The 18,756-nt window shown below is 50.1% G+C and overlaps 4 protein-coding genes across 5 annotated transcripts in view; 1 reads left to right on the top strand and 3 right to left on the bottom strand.

Moving 5' to 3' along the window:
• LOC143955741 (uncharacterized) overlaps positions 1-4,262 on the bottom strand; it is a 48,227-nt gene extending 43,965 nt beyond the window's left edge. The window contains exon 1 of the mRNA XM_077465862.1: positions 2,928-4,262. Coding sequence (XP_077321988.1) covers positions 2,928-4,036 — 1,109 coding nt within the window. The 5' untranslated portion in view covers positions 4,037-4,262. The remainder of the gene's footprint in view (positions 1-2,927) is intronic.
• Positions 1-18,756, top strand: part of LOC143955900 (uncharacterized) — a 184,872-nt gene that overhangs the window by 76,726 nt on the left and 89,390 nt on the right. The gene's annotated exons all lie outside the window — the stretch shown is intronic.
• Positions 4,850-9,652, bottom strand: LOC143955886 (uncharacterized). The gene is made up of 6 exons (XM_077466007.1): positions 9,591-9,652; positions 6,306-6,417; positions 5,678-5,812; positions 5,466-5,589; positions 5,252-5,349; positions 4,850-5,171 (listed from the first exon to the last, which is right to left on the bottom strand). Exons 2-6 carry the CDS (start codon positions 6,390-6,392, stop codon positions 4,860-4,862), a joined length of 756 nt encoding a protein of 251 aa, XP_077322133.1. The 5' UTR covers positions 6,393-6,417; positions 9,591-9,652; the 3' UTR covers positions 4,850-4,859.
• LOC143956081 (uncharacterized) overlaps positions 17,516-18,756 on the bottom strand; it is a 64,918-nt gene continuing 63,677 nt past the window's right edge. Inside the window, exon 12 of the mRNA XM_077466205.1 lies at positions 17,516-18,562. Within this exon, the coding sequence (XP_077322331.1) occupies positions 17,592-18,562 (971 nt within the window). The 3' untranslated portion in view covers positions 17,516-17,591. The remainder of the gene's footprint in view (positions 18,563-18,756) is intronic.

Genomic DNA, 18,756 nt, shown 5'->3' with positions numbered 1-18,756 from the left:
GCTGGTGACCCCTCTAGTGATATAAAGATCTATATAGAGGAATCAGGACCTCCTTCCTGCTGCTGGTGACCCCTCTAGTGATATAAAGATCTATATAGAGGAATCAGGACCTCCTTCCTCCTGCTGGTGATCCCTCTAGTGATATAAAGATCTATATAGAGGAATCAGGACCTCCTTCCTCCTGCTGGTGATCCCTCTAGTGATGGCAACATCTATATAGAGGAATCAGGACCTCCTTCCTCCTGCTGGTGATCCCTCCGGTGATATAAAGATCTATATGGAGGAATCAGGACCTCCTTCCTTCTGCCGGTGATCCCTCTAGTGATATAAAGATCTATATAGAGGAATCAGGACCTCCTTCCTCCTGCCTGTGACCCCTCTAGTAATATAAAGATCTATATAGAAGAAGCCGGACCTCCTTCCTCCAGTGATATAAAGATCTATATAGAGGAATCAGGACCTCCTTCCTCCCGCTGGTGACCCCTCTAGTGATATAAAGATCTATATAGAGGAATCAGGACCTCCTTCCTCCTGCATGTGATCCCTCTAGTGATATAAAGGAATCAGGACCTCCTTCCTCCTGCACGTGACCCCTCTAGTGATATGAAGGTCTATATAGAGGAATCAGGACGTCCTTCCTCCCATTGATGACCCCTCTAGTGATATAAAGATCTATATAGAGGAATCAGGACCTCCTTCCTCCTGCATGTGATCTCTCTAGTGATATAAAGGAATCAGGACCTCCTTCCTCCTGCACGTGACCCCTCTAGTGATATGAAGGTCTATATAGAGGAATCAGGACGTCCTTCCTCCCATTGATGACCCCTCTAGTGATATAAAGATCTATATGGAGGAATCAGGACCTCCTTCCTCCTGCTGGCGTGTAGCAAGTAATAAAATCCGGAGGCAGAGGTCAGGGCAGGAGACAGCAGCCTAATCTAGAGACAGGAAGAGGTCATGATAGGTGGCAGGAAGCAGCATTATCCAGAGAAAGACTGAGGTTAGGGTAGGCAGCAGGTAGTACCAGCATTCAAAGAGCAGTTGTATATTTTAGAGAAAAAAAAAAAGTCCGGATAGGCAGTAGCATAATCCACAGCCAGGTAGAGGTCAGCTCAGAAAGTAAAGAGTAGGGTACTCTAGGGAAAGGAAGAGGTCAGGATAGGTGGCAGGCAGTAGCATAATCCAGAGCAAGGCAGGGGTCAGGGCTGGCAGCAGTGTCAACTAGAGAAAGGAAAAGGTTAGCATAGGCAGCAAACAGCGAGGCTCAGGAATGGCAGCAGACAGCAGTGTCAACTAGAGAAAGGTAACAGGTCAGGATAGGCAGCAGACAGTGAGGCCAAGGCTGGCAGTAGACAGTGAGTGTCAACTAGCGAAAGGTAAAAGGTTGGAATAGGCAGCTGACAGCGAGGCCAAGGCTGGCAGCATTGTAAACTAGAGAAAGGAAGTGGTCAGGATAGGCAACAGACACGGTTGTAAGCTAGGCAGTAGCATAATCCAGAGCCAGAAAGGGGTCAGGGCTGGTAGCAGACAGTAATGTAAACTAGAGAAAAGGAGAAGGCTCAGGATAGGCAGCAGACAGTGAGGCCAGGGCAGGGCAGGTCAGGTCAGGATAGGCAGCACACAGTGAGGTCAGGGCAGGTCAGGATAGGCAGCACACAGTGAGGCCAGGGCAGGTCAGGATAGGCAGCACACAGTGAGGCCAGGTCAGGATAGGCAGCACACAGTGAGGCCAGGGCAGGTCAGGATAGGCAGCACACAGTGAGGCCAGGGCAGGTCAGGATAGGCAGCAGATAGTAACATAATCCAGAGCCAGGCAGAGATCGGGCTAGGCAGCAGACAGTGAGGCCAGGGCTGGCAGAAGACAGCAGTGTGAACTAGAGAAAGGAAAAGGTCAGTATAGGCAGCAGACAGTAAAGCCAGGAGACAGCAGTGTAAACTAGATAAAGGAAAAGGTCAGGATGGGCAGCAGACAATGAGGCCAAGGCTGGCATACACAGCAGTTTAAACTAGAAAAAGAAAAAAGGTCAGGATGGGCAGCAGACAGTGAGGCTAGGTCAGGATAGGCAGCAGATTGTAACATAATCCATGGACAGGCAGAGATCGGGCTAGGCAGCAGACAGTGAGACCAGGGCTAGCAGAAGAAAGCAGTGTAAACTAGAGAAAGGAAATGGTCAGAATGGGCAGCAGACAGTGAGGCCAAGGCTGGCATCAGACAGCAGTATAAACTAGAGAAAGAAAAAAAAGGTCAGAATAGGCAGCAGAGAGTAACGTAATCCACAGGCAGGTCTTGCCCGGTAGCAAACAGTTGTTGATTCCAGAGAATCAGGACCTATCACATGCCTAGATCCCAATCCCGAGGCACATTGGCCAATAAGGGCAAAGAAAGCTGGAAAAGCCGAGCTGACCTGTTGGCAAGCACCGAGGAAGATCTTAAGCGGAGTGCCAGCAGTGACCAGAGAGATCTGAGGGGCTGCTGCTGCCTGCGCCTTGTCTGTTGCCTAGCAACTGACACACAGTCCAGGGATTGGACAGGAGATGAGCAGCAGGATACAGAAAGGGGGCGGCTTAGGAACCAGAGACGCTCCTAGGAGGGGGCTTCTTCCCAGTGTAGGATCTCCGGTGTACAGCAAAATATGGTTCCTATAGAAGACATCTCCTACACCTTGAGGGTTCTTTGGGTTCCCCCCGATGGTTTGGTGGGGTTAGACTTCTGTGGGAAATATTTAAAGCAGGAACACGGCTTGTTATTTGTGCGAGATCTCTCATGTGTTAGAACAGGGTTTCCTTGAAAAACATTTCCCGCACACAGTGCAGTAACACAACTCCCCTCCCCCGAGTGAGATCTTTTGTGTGCAGCAAGGCCTGATTTCTGTGTATAACATCTCCCACACTCAGGTCAGGCACACAGCTTCCTGCCCGCGTGCAACCTCTGATGTCTGGAAAGACAGGACTTCTGCGAAAAACATTTCCCGCACTCGGGGCAGGAATACGGCTTCTCGCCCGTGTGCAGTCTCTGATGTCTGGAAAGGCAGACCTTCTGTGAGAAACATTTCCCGCACTCGGGGCAGGCATAAGGCTTCTCCCCCGTGTGCGATCTCTGATGTCTGGAAAGATGGGCCTTCTGCGAAAAACATTTCCCGCACAGAGGACACGAATACAGCTTCTCGCCCGTGTGCAATCTCTGGTGTTTGGAAAAGCTGGATTTCTGTGAAAAACACTTCCCGCACTCGGGACAGGAGTAAGGCTTTTCCCCCGTGTGAGATCTCTGATGTACAAGAAGGTCCGATTTCTGCGGATAAGATTTCCCGCACTCGGGGCAGCCGTACGGCTTCTCGCCCGTGTGCAGCCGCTGATGTCTGGAAAGATGGGCCTTCTGTGAAAAACACTTCCCGCACTCAGGGCAGGCATACGACTTCTGGCCCGTGTGCAGTAGCCGATGTTTGGAGAAACTGGATTTCTGCGAAAAACATTTGCCGCACTCGGGGCAGGAGTAAGGCTTTTCCCCCGTGTGAGCTCTTTGATGTACAAGGAGGTCCGATTTCCGTAAAAAACATTTCCCGCACTCAGAACAGGAATACGGCTTCTCGCCCGTGTGTAAACTCTGATGGAACGTAAGATTGGACTTTAGTGAAAAACATCTTCCAACCTCAGGACAGGAGTACACGTTCTCCTCCGTGTAAAATCTGTAATGCGAGACCAGCTCTGATTTGTGAAGAAAACACTTCCCGCACTCAGGACAGGAATTAAGCTCCTCCCCCGTGTGAGAGCTCTGATGTACTGAAAGACGTGACTCAGAGCTGAAACTTTCCCCACATTCAGGACAGGGAAATGTCTTCTCATCCTGAACTCCGGCACCATCCCCCACAGTACGAGGTTGCTCAGAGTCGGAGGGACTCCATGGTCTATCCACACTGTGAAGTCCACCATCCATAGTGGAGATCATTGTCTTTTCTCCTCCACAATCTCCTGTGATGTCCTCATCTTCCATTCTACAACCTGGAGATAAAGTGAGACGATCCTTTGAGGGTTTCTCCATGGCGTGTCCTGGAAAAATAGAAAAACATCATCAATAGATATGAGAGGGTTAGTTCACTTCCATCAAGATCCCATCTGGATCAGGTAGATATGAGTGAGGAGATGTTCTCTGTGGAGGTCCCAACCAGCCGGGACTTTTCCCCCCTCTTCAGTCCTTTGGTCCTCCCAGATCACTTCTACATTTACACAGCCTTGTCAGAAGAGCAGGAACCAATGGGGGCTGGGAGGTCCATGCTCTTCACACAACCACAAGACTATTTTTATAAAAAAAAAAATTAGCGATAAGTCTTCTGGAAGAAGAGGAACCAGCCTAATGATAATCAAGACAGTCGCTAGACGTTACTGTTAACATTTAGTTATAAGGAAGGAAGAAAAGAAAAAAAAGGCTCAATCTGTGTTATCATATCTGTGCTACTGTAACTAGGAGTGACCCACAACCTAATACTGCCAGCTGAACCACAAATAGGGTATCAGTACAGGGAGGGGACCATCATCAACCTATTATTAGCTGATATCACTCAGCTCCCGCCCTACTCTGGACCAATCAGTGAGCAGTAACAGAGCAGAGATAAGAGAAGAATATATGATGGGTCACCTGTGCTGATCTCTGTAGGAGTGTCCTCCTCTATGAATGTCCTCGTCATTCCAGCCTCCTCCGTATATTGCTGATCATCCCTCACATACGTCTCTTCTACTTCACCCTCAACTTTCATGTTCATCAGATCTTCACCCTAAACCAACAGAATGGCAGAAAATAACATCTGTAACAGAAGTATTTATGATGTGAGATCACATAGAAAATATCATCTTGTAGAGTCCACACATCATCTCCACATGTCAGAGTGTTCAATCACTTTATGTTCCCGACCCTCAACTCCACCTACCTGATGATGGTGGGGGATGGGGTGACCTTCAACTCCACCTACCTGATGATGGTGGGGGATGGGGTGACCTTCCTGTGTGGAATACAGAGGACGGGGACATCTCTCTGGTGGGTTCCTGGTATTAGGTGGCTCCTTCATAGCATCCTCATAGAGACCCGGGTGTCCTTCAGAAGGCTTCTTCATCATATACTCCTCATCCTCCTCTATATACTCTTCTTTAACTACAATATTATAATCCCAGAGGTTTTCACTCTGAGTATATAATAAAATATTTATTAGAAGAAACATGTTTGTGTATAAATCATAACTACAAATAAGTGTTGATCATCTACCTGATGATGGTGGGGGATGGTGTGACCTTCCTGTGTGGAATCCCGGGAATACAGAGGACGGGGACATCTCTCTGGTGGGTTCCCATTACTGGATCCATCTGTAGGAAACACACACACTGACTGAATACATTGTTTCTATGTGTTTATCAGATGATGGGGGATCTAGGTGGAGCCTCCGTACTGCTCTCTCCTTTACAATAAAGTCTCCTCTTACCCGGTGATGTGAGGGGCGGCTGATTGTCCATCATGACGTCCTTGTAGAGATCCTTGTGTCCTTCTAAATACTCCCACTCCTCCATGGAGAAATAGACAGTGACATCCTGACACCTTATAGGAACCTGACACACACAATGATACAGTCACCATCCAGACACATCCCTTGTCTGTTACTGGATAATGTCCCACAATTCCCAGAATCCTCCTCACCTCTCCTGTCAGCAGCTCCATCATCTTCTTGGTGACTTCTAGAATCTTCTCCATGTTGTGTCTCTCAGGTTTTAGGGAGTCACATGGAGGCACTGTGATGGTCATATGATCACCGGACTTCACCAGAGGAAATCTCTGTATTGAGGAACCAATAGGAACATCATGTTAGAATCCCAGAATCCTCCTCACCTCTCCGGTCAGGTCTGCGTTTTATTAATAGAGATAAGAGTGATGTCATGTGACCTCCCAGAATCCTCCTCACCTCTCCGGTCAGGTCTGTGTTTTATTAATAGAGATAAGAGTGATGTCATGTGACCTCCCAGAATCCTCCTCACCTCTCCGGTCAGGTCTGTGTTTTATTAATAGAGATAAGAGTGATGTCATGTGACCTCCCAGAATCCTCCTCACCTCTCCGGTCAGGTCTGTGTTTTTATTAATAGAGATAAGAGCGATGTCATGTGACCTCCCAGAATCCTCCTCACCTCTCCGGTCAGGTCTGTGTTTTATTAATAGAGATAAGAGTGATGTCATGTGACCCCCCAGAACCCTCCTCACCTCTCCGGTCAGGTCTGTGTTTTATTAATAGAGATAAGAGTGATGTCATGTGACCTCCCAGAATCCTCCTCACCTCTCCGGTCAGCAGGTAGATGATCTCCAGGGTGAGGTTTAGTATCCTCCTCTCAGTCATCTGACTCCGCTCCTCCTCCATCTTCATTAGTCATGTGATCTTTCCAGGTTTCCTGTAGACCAACAATTGATAACAGAGAATGATGTGGACTGTACTGGTTGTACAATATTAGGATGGGGGTGATATGAGGGGTTCTATCAATGAGAGAACGATTACCCACAGAGAAATAAAGAAATAAAGCCAAATTGTGGCAACAATGGGAGGGTCTTAAAGGGTCATTGGTAAATAAAACACGAGCCTACTCTCTGTATACACAGCACATATACACTATGTTACCAAAAGTATTGGGACACCTGCCTTTACACGCACATGAACTTTAATGGCATCCCAGTCTTAGTCCGTACAGTTCAATACTGAGTTGGCTCCGCCCTTTACAGCAGGGATATGCAATTAGCAGACCTCCAGCTGTTGCAGAGCTACAAGTCCCATGAGGCATAGCAAGACTCTGACAGCCACAAGCATGACACCCAAAGGCAGAGGCATGATGGGACTTGTAGTTTTGCAACAGCTGGAGGTCCGCTAATTGCAGATCCCTGCTTTACAGCTTCATTTCTTCTGGGAAGGTTGTCCACGGGGATGTTTGACCATTCTTCCAGAAGCCCAATTTTGAGGTCGGGCTCTGATGTGGACGAGCTAGGCCTGGTTCGCAGTACAGACCCCCCCCCCCCCCCCCCCCAGGTACAGCCCCCATCTCCCCCATCCTAACCTATTGATACAGCCCCTCCCATCCTAACCTCTTGGTACAGACCGGGGGGGCTGGTGCAGAACCCCCAGTACAGACCCCCCCCCCCACCCTAACCTCTTGGTACAGATCCCCAGTACAGACCCCCCCATCCTAACCTCTTGGTACAGACCCCCCCATCCTAATCTCTGGTGCAGAACCCCCAGTACAGACCCCCCCCACCCTAACCTCTTGGTACAGATCCCCAGTACAGACCCCCCCATCCAAACCTCTTGGTGCGGATCCCCCCACACCAGTACAGACTTCCTCCTCCCCCATCCTAACCTCTTGGTATGGACCCCACAGGACAGTCCCTCTTCCCAGCATAACCCTTCAGTTGAGACCCCCCCCCCCCCCTCCAGCCTAACTCCTCATTTTAGACCCCCGACTCCTATCCCCTCAGAAAAAACACCCCTCTTTGCCTAAATTCTCAGTACATATTTTCAAATACATACCCACCCTTGCACATAACCCCTTAGTCCAGTAACCCCTCAGTAAAGCACCCCCAGGACTAACCTACCTGTGTAGACTCCCCCTTCTTGCAGATCATTTACGGTGGATCAGCAGCAGCACAGAGCGACACAGACCCTCAATAGAGCACCCCCCTCCTGGCTTGTCCCCTCAGTACAGACCCCACCCCCCATCCTTTCATTACAGACCCTCCCTGAGTAAAACCCTGCAGTAAAGACCCCCTTTTAGTGCAGCCATCCCTACTAATAAGCGGCAGTTCAGGGTGACCAGAGCTGAGGAGGAGCCTCCCCTTCGATCTGAGCTGCCGCTGTCAAGAAAAAAAATAGACGTGGCCCAACAATGCCTATAATAATATCTCTACAGAGACTCTTCTGCCTGTCTGACAGCAACACAAAAAAACAAAAATGTCGGGCGGGTGAAATAGGGTTCCCTTTAAAACCGAACGCATGTGAATTACACGGGTTCTGAGGCTAATTTAAGGCAGATAAGGAACCAAGGGAGTTTAATTTGCCACCTTAACCACTTCCCGACCAGCGCACGACGATGTACGTCGACAGAATGGCACGGGCAGGCATATTGGCGTACAGGTACGTCCAATATTCAATGCCACCCTGCCATCGGGAGCGCGCCGCCGGCGGCGCGCTCCCGCGCTGGTCGGGACCCCCGTGAGTCCGGTCGTGGGACCCGCGGACTCGATCGCTGCGGGCATCCCCGCGATCGTCTCACGGAGCGGCCGAATGGAGGAAATGCCGTGTAAACAACATTTCTCCATTCTGCCTAGCAACTAGTGACGCTGATCTCTGCTCCATGTGATTGGAGCAGAGATCAGTGTTCACTAAATGAAAGCCCAACCCCCCCACAGTTAGTAACACACCCCTAGGAACACTTAACCCCTACACTGCCACCCACTGGTTAGCCCTTTCACTGCCAGTGTCATTTACACAGGAATCACTGCATTTATATAAGCAGTGATTGCTGTATAAATGACAATGGTCCCAAAAATGTGTCAAAAATGTCCGATGGGTCCCCCACAATGTCGCAGTCACAATAAAAATCGCTGATCGCCGCCATTACTAGTAAAAAAAAAAAAAATAATAAAAAATTATTAATAAAAATGCTATAAAACTATCCCTATTTTGTAAACGCTATAAATTTTGCGCAAACCAATCAATAATCGCTTATTGCGATTTTTTTTACCAAAAATATGTAGAAGAATACGTATCGGCCTAAACTGAGGGAAAAAAATGTTTTTTTATATTTTTTGGGGGATATTTATTATAACAAAAAGTAAAAAATAATGCGTTTTTTTTCAAAATTGTCGCTCTATTTTTGTTTATAGCGCAAAAAATAAAAACCGCAGGGGTGATCAAATACCACCAAAAGAAAGCTCTATTTGTGGGAAAAAAAGGACGTCAATTTTGTTTGGGAGCCACGTCGCACGACCGCGCAATTGTCAGCTAAAGCGACGCAGTGCCGAATCGCAAAAAGTGGTCTGGTCTTTGACCAGCAAAATGGTCCAGTCTGCAAGTGGTTAGTCAGCCACAGAACCCGTGTAATTCATATGTGTTTCGGGGGTTTAAAGGGATGAGGTGGCAACCCTAGGGTGAAATGCAGACCACAATCACCCGCAACCCCACCCAAGTATGCCATTGTCTGCCGGATGAGAGATTCCATTTTATATGTCGAGTTGGTTTTTATTTGAGCCGTTTACTTTTACTTCGTTTTGAATCTCCCGGCAAAGAAAAACCAAAGAAGATTCCCTCAAGTCCAAATGAACCCCCCCACCTCCCAAGAAAAGTGATATGATACGCTAGGCGGAAAAGGTGACATCTCCAAAATGAAGAGAAGGTTCCGACCCCGTAAGTGGGGCAAATGTTCTACCTCTGAAGGGGTTAACCTAGGTTTCCACATTATATATGTGTCTATCATCACCTGCTGGAGGAAAAAAAAGACGTCACAATGACTATGGAGGAAGAGGATGGACAGGCCGGGGGGGGGTTATTGGGTGTAAATACAAAATAATATCTTATTACCTCCTCTACTGCCAGTTTCAGCAATGTCTCCTCTCTACGTCCTCCCGACTCACCACTCACCCGGAACTTACTATTTATACCTAAAATCACTTCCTGTCTTTACCTGACATCACTTCCTGTCTTCCATAGAGACTTCCTGTCTCTATGGTATAAGAGAGATCACCACCTTGTGGCGCTCAGAGGAACTGAAGCCCCCACGAGCAACGTCTCGTAGTGTGAACACGACCCCTATCCCCATAGATCAACCTTTTCAACACAGAGGAGCCCTTGAAATAGTTCTCCAGTCTCGGGGAAAAACGAGACGTCTACAACTCATGATACATTAGTGTGATGGTCGGTGGGAAGAACGGTCCTTACGCTTGTGGTCATTGGGAAGAATTACCTCCTTACAGAGAGCTAAAAAGATCAATGGTGTCAGTGGGAACTTATCGGAGAGGCAGGAATTGCCCAATGCTGGAGGAACCCCTACAACCTCTGGAGGAACCCTGGTCGAGAATCACTGCTCTAGCCTGATGCCGCATACACGCGATCGTAATTCTCGTTGGAAAAATCTCTGATGGTTTTCCCGTCGGGATTCCGACAGAATTCCGCTCAAAATGTCTTGCCTACACGCGGATACACCAAATTCCGACCACCGAGAACGCGGTGACGTACAACGGGACTAGAAAAAGGAAGTTCAATACCCAGTAGCCAATAGCTTCCATCTCGTAGTTGAATCTGAGCATGCGTGAGTTTTTGCGTGTCGGAATTGCATACACGCGCTATCGGAATTTTCCGATAGAAAGTTTTTCCATTGGGAAAATTAAGAACACGCTAACAAATTTTTGCTGGCAGGAATTCGGACAGCTAAATTCCGATAGAGCGTACACACGGTCGCATTTTCCGATTGAAAAGCTCTCATCTGTCTTTTTGCTGGCCGAAATTCCGATCGGGTGTGCGCGGCATTATAGATTGCTCCACCGCCTCTCCTTCCACCACCATTTTCCCGATAATTACAACAATGACTCTATCAGCAAAAGAAGGAGGTCCTGGTTGAACAACACAAAAAAAACGTATGAGGAGCACTAAGCTATCCTTCGCTTCAAGACACATGTGGCCACTCGTTAAAATTAGAAGGAAAGAGGTTTAACCTTAACCACTTGCCGCCCGCCCTATAGGGAATTGACGGCGGCAAAGTGGTTTCATAATCCTGACCGGACGTCATATGACGTGATCAGGATTATGAGCCGCTGCGCGCCCCCGGGGGCGCGCATCGCGGCGATCGTTGTTGCGGGGTGTCAGTCTGACACCCGGCAACTACGATCTCGGTAAAGAGTCTCCGACGGAGACTCTTTACCACGTGATCAGCCGTGTCCAATCACGGCTGATCACAGTGTAAATGGGAAGAGCCGGTGATCGGCTTTCCCTCACTCGTGTCTGTCAGACGCGAGTAGAGGAGAGCCGATCGGCTGCTCCTCTGACAGGGGGGGCCTATGCTGATCGATTATCAGCACAGCCCCCCCGAGGATGCCCACACTGGACCACCAGGGACGCCACCAGACCACCAGGGAAAAGGTAATCCTCCCTAGACCACCAGGGATGCCAGTCAGCACAATGGATGCCAATCAGTGCCCATAATGGATGCCAATCAGTGCCCACAATGGGCATCACTGATTGGCATGCATTATTGTTTGGCACTGATTGGCATCCATTAGTACAGTATAACACCAATGCCGCCTATGAGTGCCCACCTGTGCCGCCTATCAGTGCCCACCTGTGCCGCCTATGAGTGCCCACCTGTGCCGCCTATCAGTGCCCACCTGTGCCGCCTATCAGTGCCCACCCGTGCCCATCTGTGCCGCCTATCCATGCCCATCTGTGCTGCCTATCCATGCCAATCTGTGCCGCCTATCCATGCCCATCTGTGCCGCCCATCCATGCCAATCTGTGCCGCCCATCCATGCCAATCCGTGCTGCCCATCCATGCCAATCCGTGCCAGCTATCAGTGGCAATTTGTGCCACCTATCAGTGTCCATCCATGTCGCCCATCAGTGCCACCTATCAGTGCCACATATCAGTGTGCATCAATGCCACCTCATCAGTGCCACTTCATTGGTGCCACCAGTGCCGCCTTATCAGTGCCCATCAGTGTAGCCCCATCACTGCCCATCAGTGAAGGAGAAAACGTACTTATTTACAAAGTTTTGAAACTGAAACAAAAAAAACATTTTTTTTTTCAAAATTTTCGGTATTTTTTTATTTGTAGCGCAAAAAATAAAAACCGTAGAGGTGATCAAATACCACCAAAAGAAAGCTCTATTTGTGGGGAAATAATGATAAAAATTTCATTTGGGTACAGTGTAGCATGACCGCGCAATTGTCATTCAAAGTGCGACAGCGCTGAAAGCTCAAAATTGGTCTGGGCAGGAAGGTGTTTAAGTGCCCGGTATTGAAGTGGTTAAACTACGTAGAGGGTTCTTTACTGTAAGAGCGTCAAGGATGTGGAATTCCCTTCCACAGGCGGTGGTCTCAGCAGGGGGGGGGCATCTATAGTTTGAAGAAACTATTAGATAAGCACCTGAACGACCCCAACATACAGGGATATACAATGTAATACTGATATATAATCACACACACAGGTTGGACTTGATGGACTTGTGTCTTTTTTCTGCCTCACCTACTATGTAACTCTTCATAGAGCAGAAGTGGATCTTCCTAGTTCCCTAAAGTTATTCTATGTGCTTAAGGGTAGTAAATGATATCCTACTGTGAGGACACTTAGTGTATAAACATAAGGAATGTCCTAAAAATATAGGAAGTTATGGAACAACTGGTTGGAGACTCCAGGGTTAGCTCCCCCTCAGTTGATCCTTAATAGGGTTCTAGGCTAACATATACTGTATTTATCTAGCCCTAATATGCAAAAATGACCCCTCTTTTAAGTACTATACACCAATCAGCATCACTGGTCATAAAATTATGACCACCCACCATAAACCATCAAGGCATGGACTCCTCTAGACCTCTGAAGGTCATGCTGTGGTATCTGGCACCAAGCCGTCAGTAGCAGATCCTTTACGTTCTGTAAGTCGTTAAGTGGGGCCTCTGTAGATCGGGCTTGTTTTTCCAGCTCATCCCACAGATACTTGATTGGATTAAGATCTGGAGAATTTGGAGGCCAAGTTAATATCTCAAACTCATTGTTGTGTTCCTCAAACTATTTGTGAATCCATCAGGCCAGGCCACCTTCTTCTATTGCTCCATGCTCCAGTTCGAGATGCTCACACACCCATTGTAGGCTCTTTTGGCTGTGGAAATGGGTCAGCATGGACACCGTGACCGGTCTGCGCCTACACAGCCCCATACACAACAAACTGTGATGCTCTGTGTGTTCTAAAACAATTCTATTAGAACCAGCATTCACTTTTTCAGCAGTATGAGCTCCAGTAACTCTTCTATTGGATCAGACTACACAGGCAAGCCTTCACTCCCCACCTCCATCAATGAGCCTTCCTTCCCCACCTCCATCAATGAGCCTTCACTCCCCACCTCCATCAATGAGCCTTCCTTCCCCACCTCCATCAATGAGCCTTCACTCCCCACCTCCATCAATGATCCTTCACTCCCCACCTCCATCAATGAGCCTTCACTCCCCACCTCCATCAATGAGCCTTCACTCCCCACCTCCATCAATGAGCCTTCACTCCCCACCTCCATCAATGAGCCTTCACTCCCCACCTCCATCAATGAGCCTTCACTCCCCACCTCCATCAATGAGCCTTCCTTCCCCACCTCCATCAATGAGCCTTTCCTCCCCACCTCTATCAATGATCCTTCCCTCCCCACCTCTATCAATGAGTCTTGCCTCCCCACCTTCATCAATGAGCCTTCCTTCCCCACCTCCATCAATGAGCCTTTCCTCCCCACCTCTATCAATGAGCCTTTCCTCCCCACCTCTATCAATGAGTCTTGCCTCCCCACCTTCATCAATGAGCCTTCCCTCCCCACCTCCATCAATGAGTCTCCCCTCCCCACCTCCATCAATGAGCCTTCCCTCCCCCCACCTCCATCAATGAGCCTTCCCCACCCCACCTCCATCAATAAGCCTCCCCTCCCACCTCCATCAATGAGTCTTTCCTCCCCACCTCTATCAATGAGCCTCCCCTCCCACCTCCATCAATGAGCCTTGCCCACCCCACCTCCATCAATGAGCCTTCCCCACCCCACCTCCATCAATGAGCCTTCCCCACCCCACCTCCATCAATGATACTTCCCCACCCCACCTCCATCAATGAACCTTCCCTCCCACCTCCATCAATGATCCTTCCCCACCCCACCTCCATCAATGAACCTTCCCTCCCACCTCCATCAATGATCCTTCCCCACCCCACCTCCATCAATGAACCTTCCCTCCCACCTCCATCAATGATCCTTCCCCACCCCACCTCCATCAATTAACCTTCCCTCCCACCTCCATCAATGAGCCTTCCCCACCCCACCTCCATCAATTAACCTTCCCTCCCACCTCCATCAATGAGCCTTCCCCACCCCACCGCCATCAATGAGCCTCCCCTTCCACCTCCATCAATGAATCTTTCCTCCCCACCTCTATCAATGAGCCTTCCTCATCCCACCTCCATCAATGAGCCTACCCTCCCCCACCTCCATCAATGAGCCTTCCTTCCCCACCTCCATCAATGAGCCTTCCCTCCGCACCTCCATCAACGAGCCTTCCCCACCCCACCTCCATCAATGAGCCTTCCTTCCCCACCTCCATCAATGAGCCTTCCCTCCCCACCTCCATCAATGAGCCTTCCCTCCCCACCTCCATCAATGAGCCTTCTCTCCCCCACCTCCATCAATGAGCCTCCCCTCCCCACCTTCATCAATGAGCCTCCCCTCCCCACCTTCATCAATGAGCCTCCCCTCCCCACCTCCATCAATGAGCCCCCCCCAACTCCTCCATCAATGAGCCTTCCCTCCCCACCTCCATCAATGAGCCTTCCCTCCCCACCTCCATCAATGAGCCTTCCCCTCCCCACCTCCATCAATGAGCCCCCCCCAACTCCTCCATCAATGAGCCTTCCCTCCCCACCTCCATCAATGAGCCTTCCCACCCCACCTCCATCAATGAGCCTCCCCTCCACATCTCCATCAATAAGCCTTCTCCCCCATTCTACATCAATGAGCCTTTTCCCACACCTCTATCAATGAGCCTCCTCCACCCCACCTCCATCAATGAGCCTTCCCTCCCCACCTCCATCAATGAGCCTTCCTTCCCCATCTCCATCAATGAGCCTTCCCTCCCCACCTCCATCAATGAGCCTTCCCTCCCCACCTCCATCAATGAGCCTTCCCTCCCCACCTCCATCAATGAGCCTTCCTTCCCCACCTCCATCAATGAGCCTTCCCTCCCCACCTCTATCAATGAGTCTTCCCTCCCCGCCTTCATCAATGAGCCTTCCCTCCCCACCTCCATCAATGAGCCTTCCCTCCCCACCTCCATCAATGAGCCTCCCCTCCCCACCTCCATCAATGAGCCTCCCCTCCCCACCTCCATCAATGAGCCTTCCCTCCCACCTCCATCAATGATCCTTCCCCACCCCACCTCCATCAATGAACCTTCCCTCCCACCTCCATCAATGATCCTTCCCCACCCCACCTCCATCAATGAACCTTCCCTCCCACCTCCATCAATGATCCTTCCCCACCCCACCTCCATCAATTAACCTTCCCTCCCACCTCCATCAATGAGCCTTCCCCACCCCACCTCCATCAATTAACCTTCCCTCCCACCTCCATCAATGAGCCTTCCCCACCCCACCGCCATCAATGAGCCTCCCCTTCCACCTCCATCAATGAATCTTTCCTCCCCACCTCTATCAATGAGCCTTCCTCATCCCACCTCCATCAATGAGCCTACCCTCCCCCACCTCCATCAATGAGCCTTCCTTCCCCACCTCCATCAATGAGCCTTCCCTCCGCACCTCCATCAACGAGCCTTCCCCACCCCACCTCCATCAATGAGCCTTCCTTCCCCACCTCCATCAATGAGCCTTCCCTCCCCACCTCCATCAATGAGCCTTCCCTCCCCACCTCCATCAATGAGCCTTCTCTCCCCCACCTCCATCAATGAGCCTCCCCTCCCCACCTTCATCAATGAGCCTCCCCTCCCCACCTTCATCAATGAGCCTCCCCTCCCCACCTCCATCAATGAGCCCCCCCCAACTCCTCCATCAATGAGCCTTCCCTCCCCACCTCCATCAATGAGCCTTCCCTCCCCACCTCCATCAATGAGCCTTCCCCTCCCCACCTCCATCAATGAGCCCCCCCCAACTCCTCCATCAATGAGCCTTCCCTCCCCACCTCCATCAATGAGCCTTCCCACCCCACCTCCATCAATGAGCCTCCCCTCCACATCTCCATCAATAAGCCTTCTCCCCCATTCTACATCAATGAGCCTTTTCCCACACCTCTATCAATGAGCCTCCTCCACCCCACCTCCATCAATGAGCCTTCCCTCCCCACCTCCATCAATGAGCCTTCCTTCCCCATCTCCATCAATGAGCCTTCCCTCCCCACCTCCATCAATGAGCCTTCCCTCCCCACCTCCATCAATGAGCCTTCCCTCCCCACCTCCATCAATGAGCCTTCCTTCCCCACCTCCATCAATGAGCCTTCCCTCCCCACCTCTATCAATGAGTCTTCCCTCCCCGCCTTCATCAATGAGCCTTCCCTCCCCACCTCCATCAATGAGCCTTCCCTCCCCACCTCCATCAATGAGCCTCCCCTCCCCACCTCCATCAATGAGCCTCCCCTCCCCACCTCCATCAATGAGCCTTCCCTCCCCACCTCCATCAATGAGCCTCCCCTCCCACCTCCATCAACGAGCCTTCCCTCCCCACCTCCATCAATGAGCCTTCGCTCCCCACCTCCATCAATGAGCCTTCCCTCCCCACCTCCATCAATGAGCCTCCCCTCCCCACCTCCATCAACGAGCCTTCCCTCCCCACCTCCATCAATGAGCCTTCCCTCCCCACCTCCATCAATGAGCCTCCCCTCCCCACCTCCATCAACGAGCCTTCCCTCCCCACCTCCATCAATGAGCCTTCCCTCCCCACCTCTATCAATGAGTCTTCCATCCCCGCCTTCATCAATGAGCCTCCCTCCCCACCTCTATCAATGAGTCTTCCATCCCCGCCTTCATCAATGAGCCTTGGCCGCCCATGACCCTGTCACTAGTTGGCTGGTTTTCCTTCCTTGGGCCACTTTTGGGTGCTCCTGACCACTGCAGACCGGGAACATCCCACAAGCACTGCAGTTCTGGAGTTGCTCTGACCCAGTCGTCTAGACATTACAGTTCGGACCTTATCAAAGTCCCTCAAATTGTTGGTCTCACTGGGAGGAATAGTGCCCCATCTTTGGTGTCAGTGGGAGGAATAGTGCTCTATCGTTGGTGTGAGTGGGAGAAAAATCCCCCCCTTTGTTGGGGTCAGTGGGAGGAATAGTGCCCCCTTGTTGGTGTCACTGGGTGGAATAGTGCCCTATTGTTGGTGTCACTGGCAGGAATAGTGCCCCCTTGTTGGTGCCACTGGGAGGAATAGTGCCCCATCATTGGTGTGAGTAGGAGAAAAATTTCCCCCTCCATTGTTGGTATAACTGGAAAGAATAGTGCCCCATTGTTGGTGTCAGTGGGAGGAATAGTACTCCATTGTTGGTGTCAGTGGGAGGAATAGTGCCCTGTTGGCTTCAGTTTGAGGAATAATGCCCCATCGTTGATGTCAGTGGGAGGATTAGGTCCCCATTGTTGGCGTCAGTGGGTGGAATTATGCCCGGTTGTTGGTGTGCCCCAAGGGCCTGATAAAGGCAAGCAAAGGGCAACATTCAGCCACCGGGCCGCAGTATGAAGACCACTAGAATAAAGCACACAGCAGCTCCATAGCACTCTCCATATGAAAGTATTTTATTAAAAACATGATCCAGGGCGCCTTGTCATGTGCCCTGAGGGTGTTCACAGGAGTTCACGCACTCCCTGAGTGTGATGCTTTATGCATAACAAGTCCCGATTTCCGAGTATAACATTTCCCACACTCAGAGCAGGCATGCGGCTTCTCGCCCGTGTGCGATCTCTGATGACTGGAAAGGCAGGACATATCCGAAAAACATTTCCCGCACTCAGGACAGGAATACGGCTTCTCCCCCGTGTGAGACCTCAGATGTTTAGCAAGATCCGATTTACTCAGAAAGCATTTCCTGCACTCAGTGCAGAAATACGGCTTCTCCCCCGAGTGAGATCTCCTGTGTGCAACAAGGTCTGATTTCTGTGTAAAACATTTCCCGCACTCGGGGCAGGAGTATGGCTTCTGGCCCGTGTGAAAACTCTGATGTCTGGAAAAAGCGGACCTCTGCGCAAAACATTTCCCGCACTCGGGGCAGACATACGGCTTCTCGCCCGTGTGGGATCTCTGATGTATGGAAAGAACGAACTTCTTTGAGAAACATTTCCCGCACTCCGGGCAGGAGTAAGGCTTCTCCCCCGTGTGGGATCTTTGATGTACAACAAGGTCGTATTTCCTCTGATAACATTTGCCGCACTCAGAACAGCAAAACGGTTTCTCGCCCGTGTGTAATCTGTAATGTGTGACCAGCTTTGATTTATGAAGGAAACATCTCCCGCACTCAGAACAGGAATAAAGCTTTTCACCCGTGTGATATCTCTGATGTACAGAAAGACTTAATTCGGAGCTAAAACTTTCACCACATTCAGAGCAGGGAAACGTCTTCTTCCTCTGAATCCCGGCACCATCCCACATAGAGTGAGGTTCCTCAGAGTCGGAGGGATTCCATGGTCTATCCACACTGTGAAGTCCACCATCCATAGTGGAGATCATTGTCTTTTCTCCTCCACAATCTCCTGTGATGTCCTCATCTTCCATTCTACAACCTGGAGATAAAGTGAGACGATCCTTTGAGGGTTTCTCCATGGCGTGTCCTGGAAAAATATAAAAACATCATCAATAGATATGAGAGGGTTAGATCACTTCCATCAAGATCCCATCTGGATCAGGTAGATATGAGTGAGGAGATGTTCTCTGTGGAGGTCCCAACCAGCTGGGACTCTTCCCCCCTCTTCAGTCAAAGGTTCTTTGGTCCTCGTCCAAGAGAAGACATTGGATGATACCACTC

The sequence above is a fragment of the Lithobates pipiens genome, unplaced genomic scaffold (assembly GCF_037356315.1).
Source record: "Lithobates pipiens isolate NorthernLeopardFrog02 unplaced genomic scaffold, aLitPip1_a1.2 Scaffold_35, whole genome shotgun sequence".
Taxonomy (NCBI): domain Eukaryota; kingdom Metazoa; phylum Chordata; class Amphibia; order Anura; family Ranidae; genus Lithobates; species Lithobates pipiens.
Note: the sequence above shows the minus strand (reverse complement) of the source record. Positions and strands in the feature narration are given on the sequence as shown.

Bases quoted from the DNA above. Each gene is read 5' to 3' on its own strand.
- LOC143955886 (XM_077466007.1), bottom strand. From the start codon at position 6,392: ATGAAGATGGAGGAGGAGCGGAGTCAGATGACTGAGAGGAGGATACTA. The intron at 5,590-5,677 runs GTGAGGAGGATT...TGTGTGTGTCAG, and splicing joins TGGAGCTGCTGACAGGAGAG to GTTCCTATAAGGTGTCAGGA. The intron at 5,172-5,251 runs GTAGATGATCAA...TTATATACTCAG, and splicing joins CCATCCCCCACCATCATCAG to AGTGAAAACCTCTGGGATTA.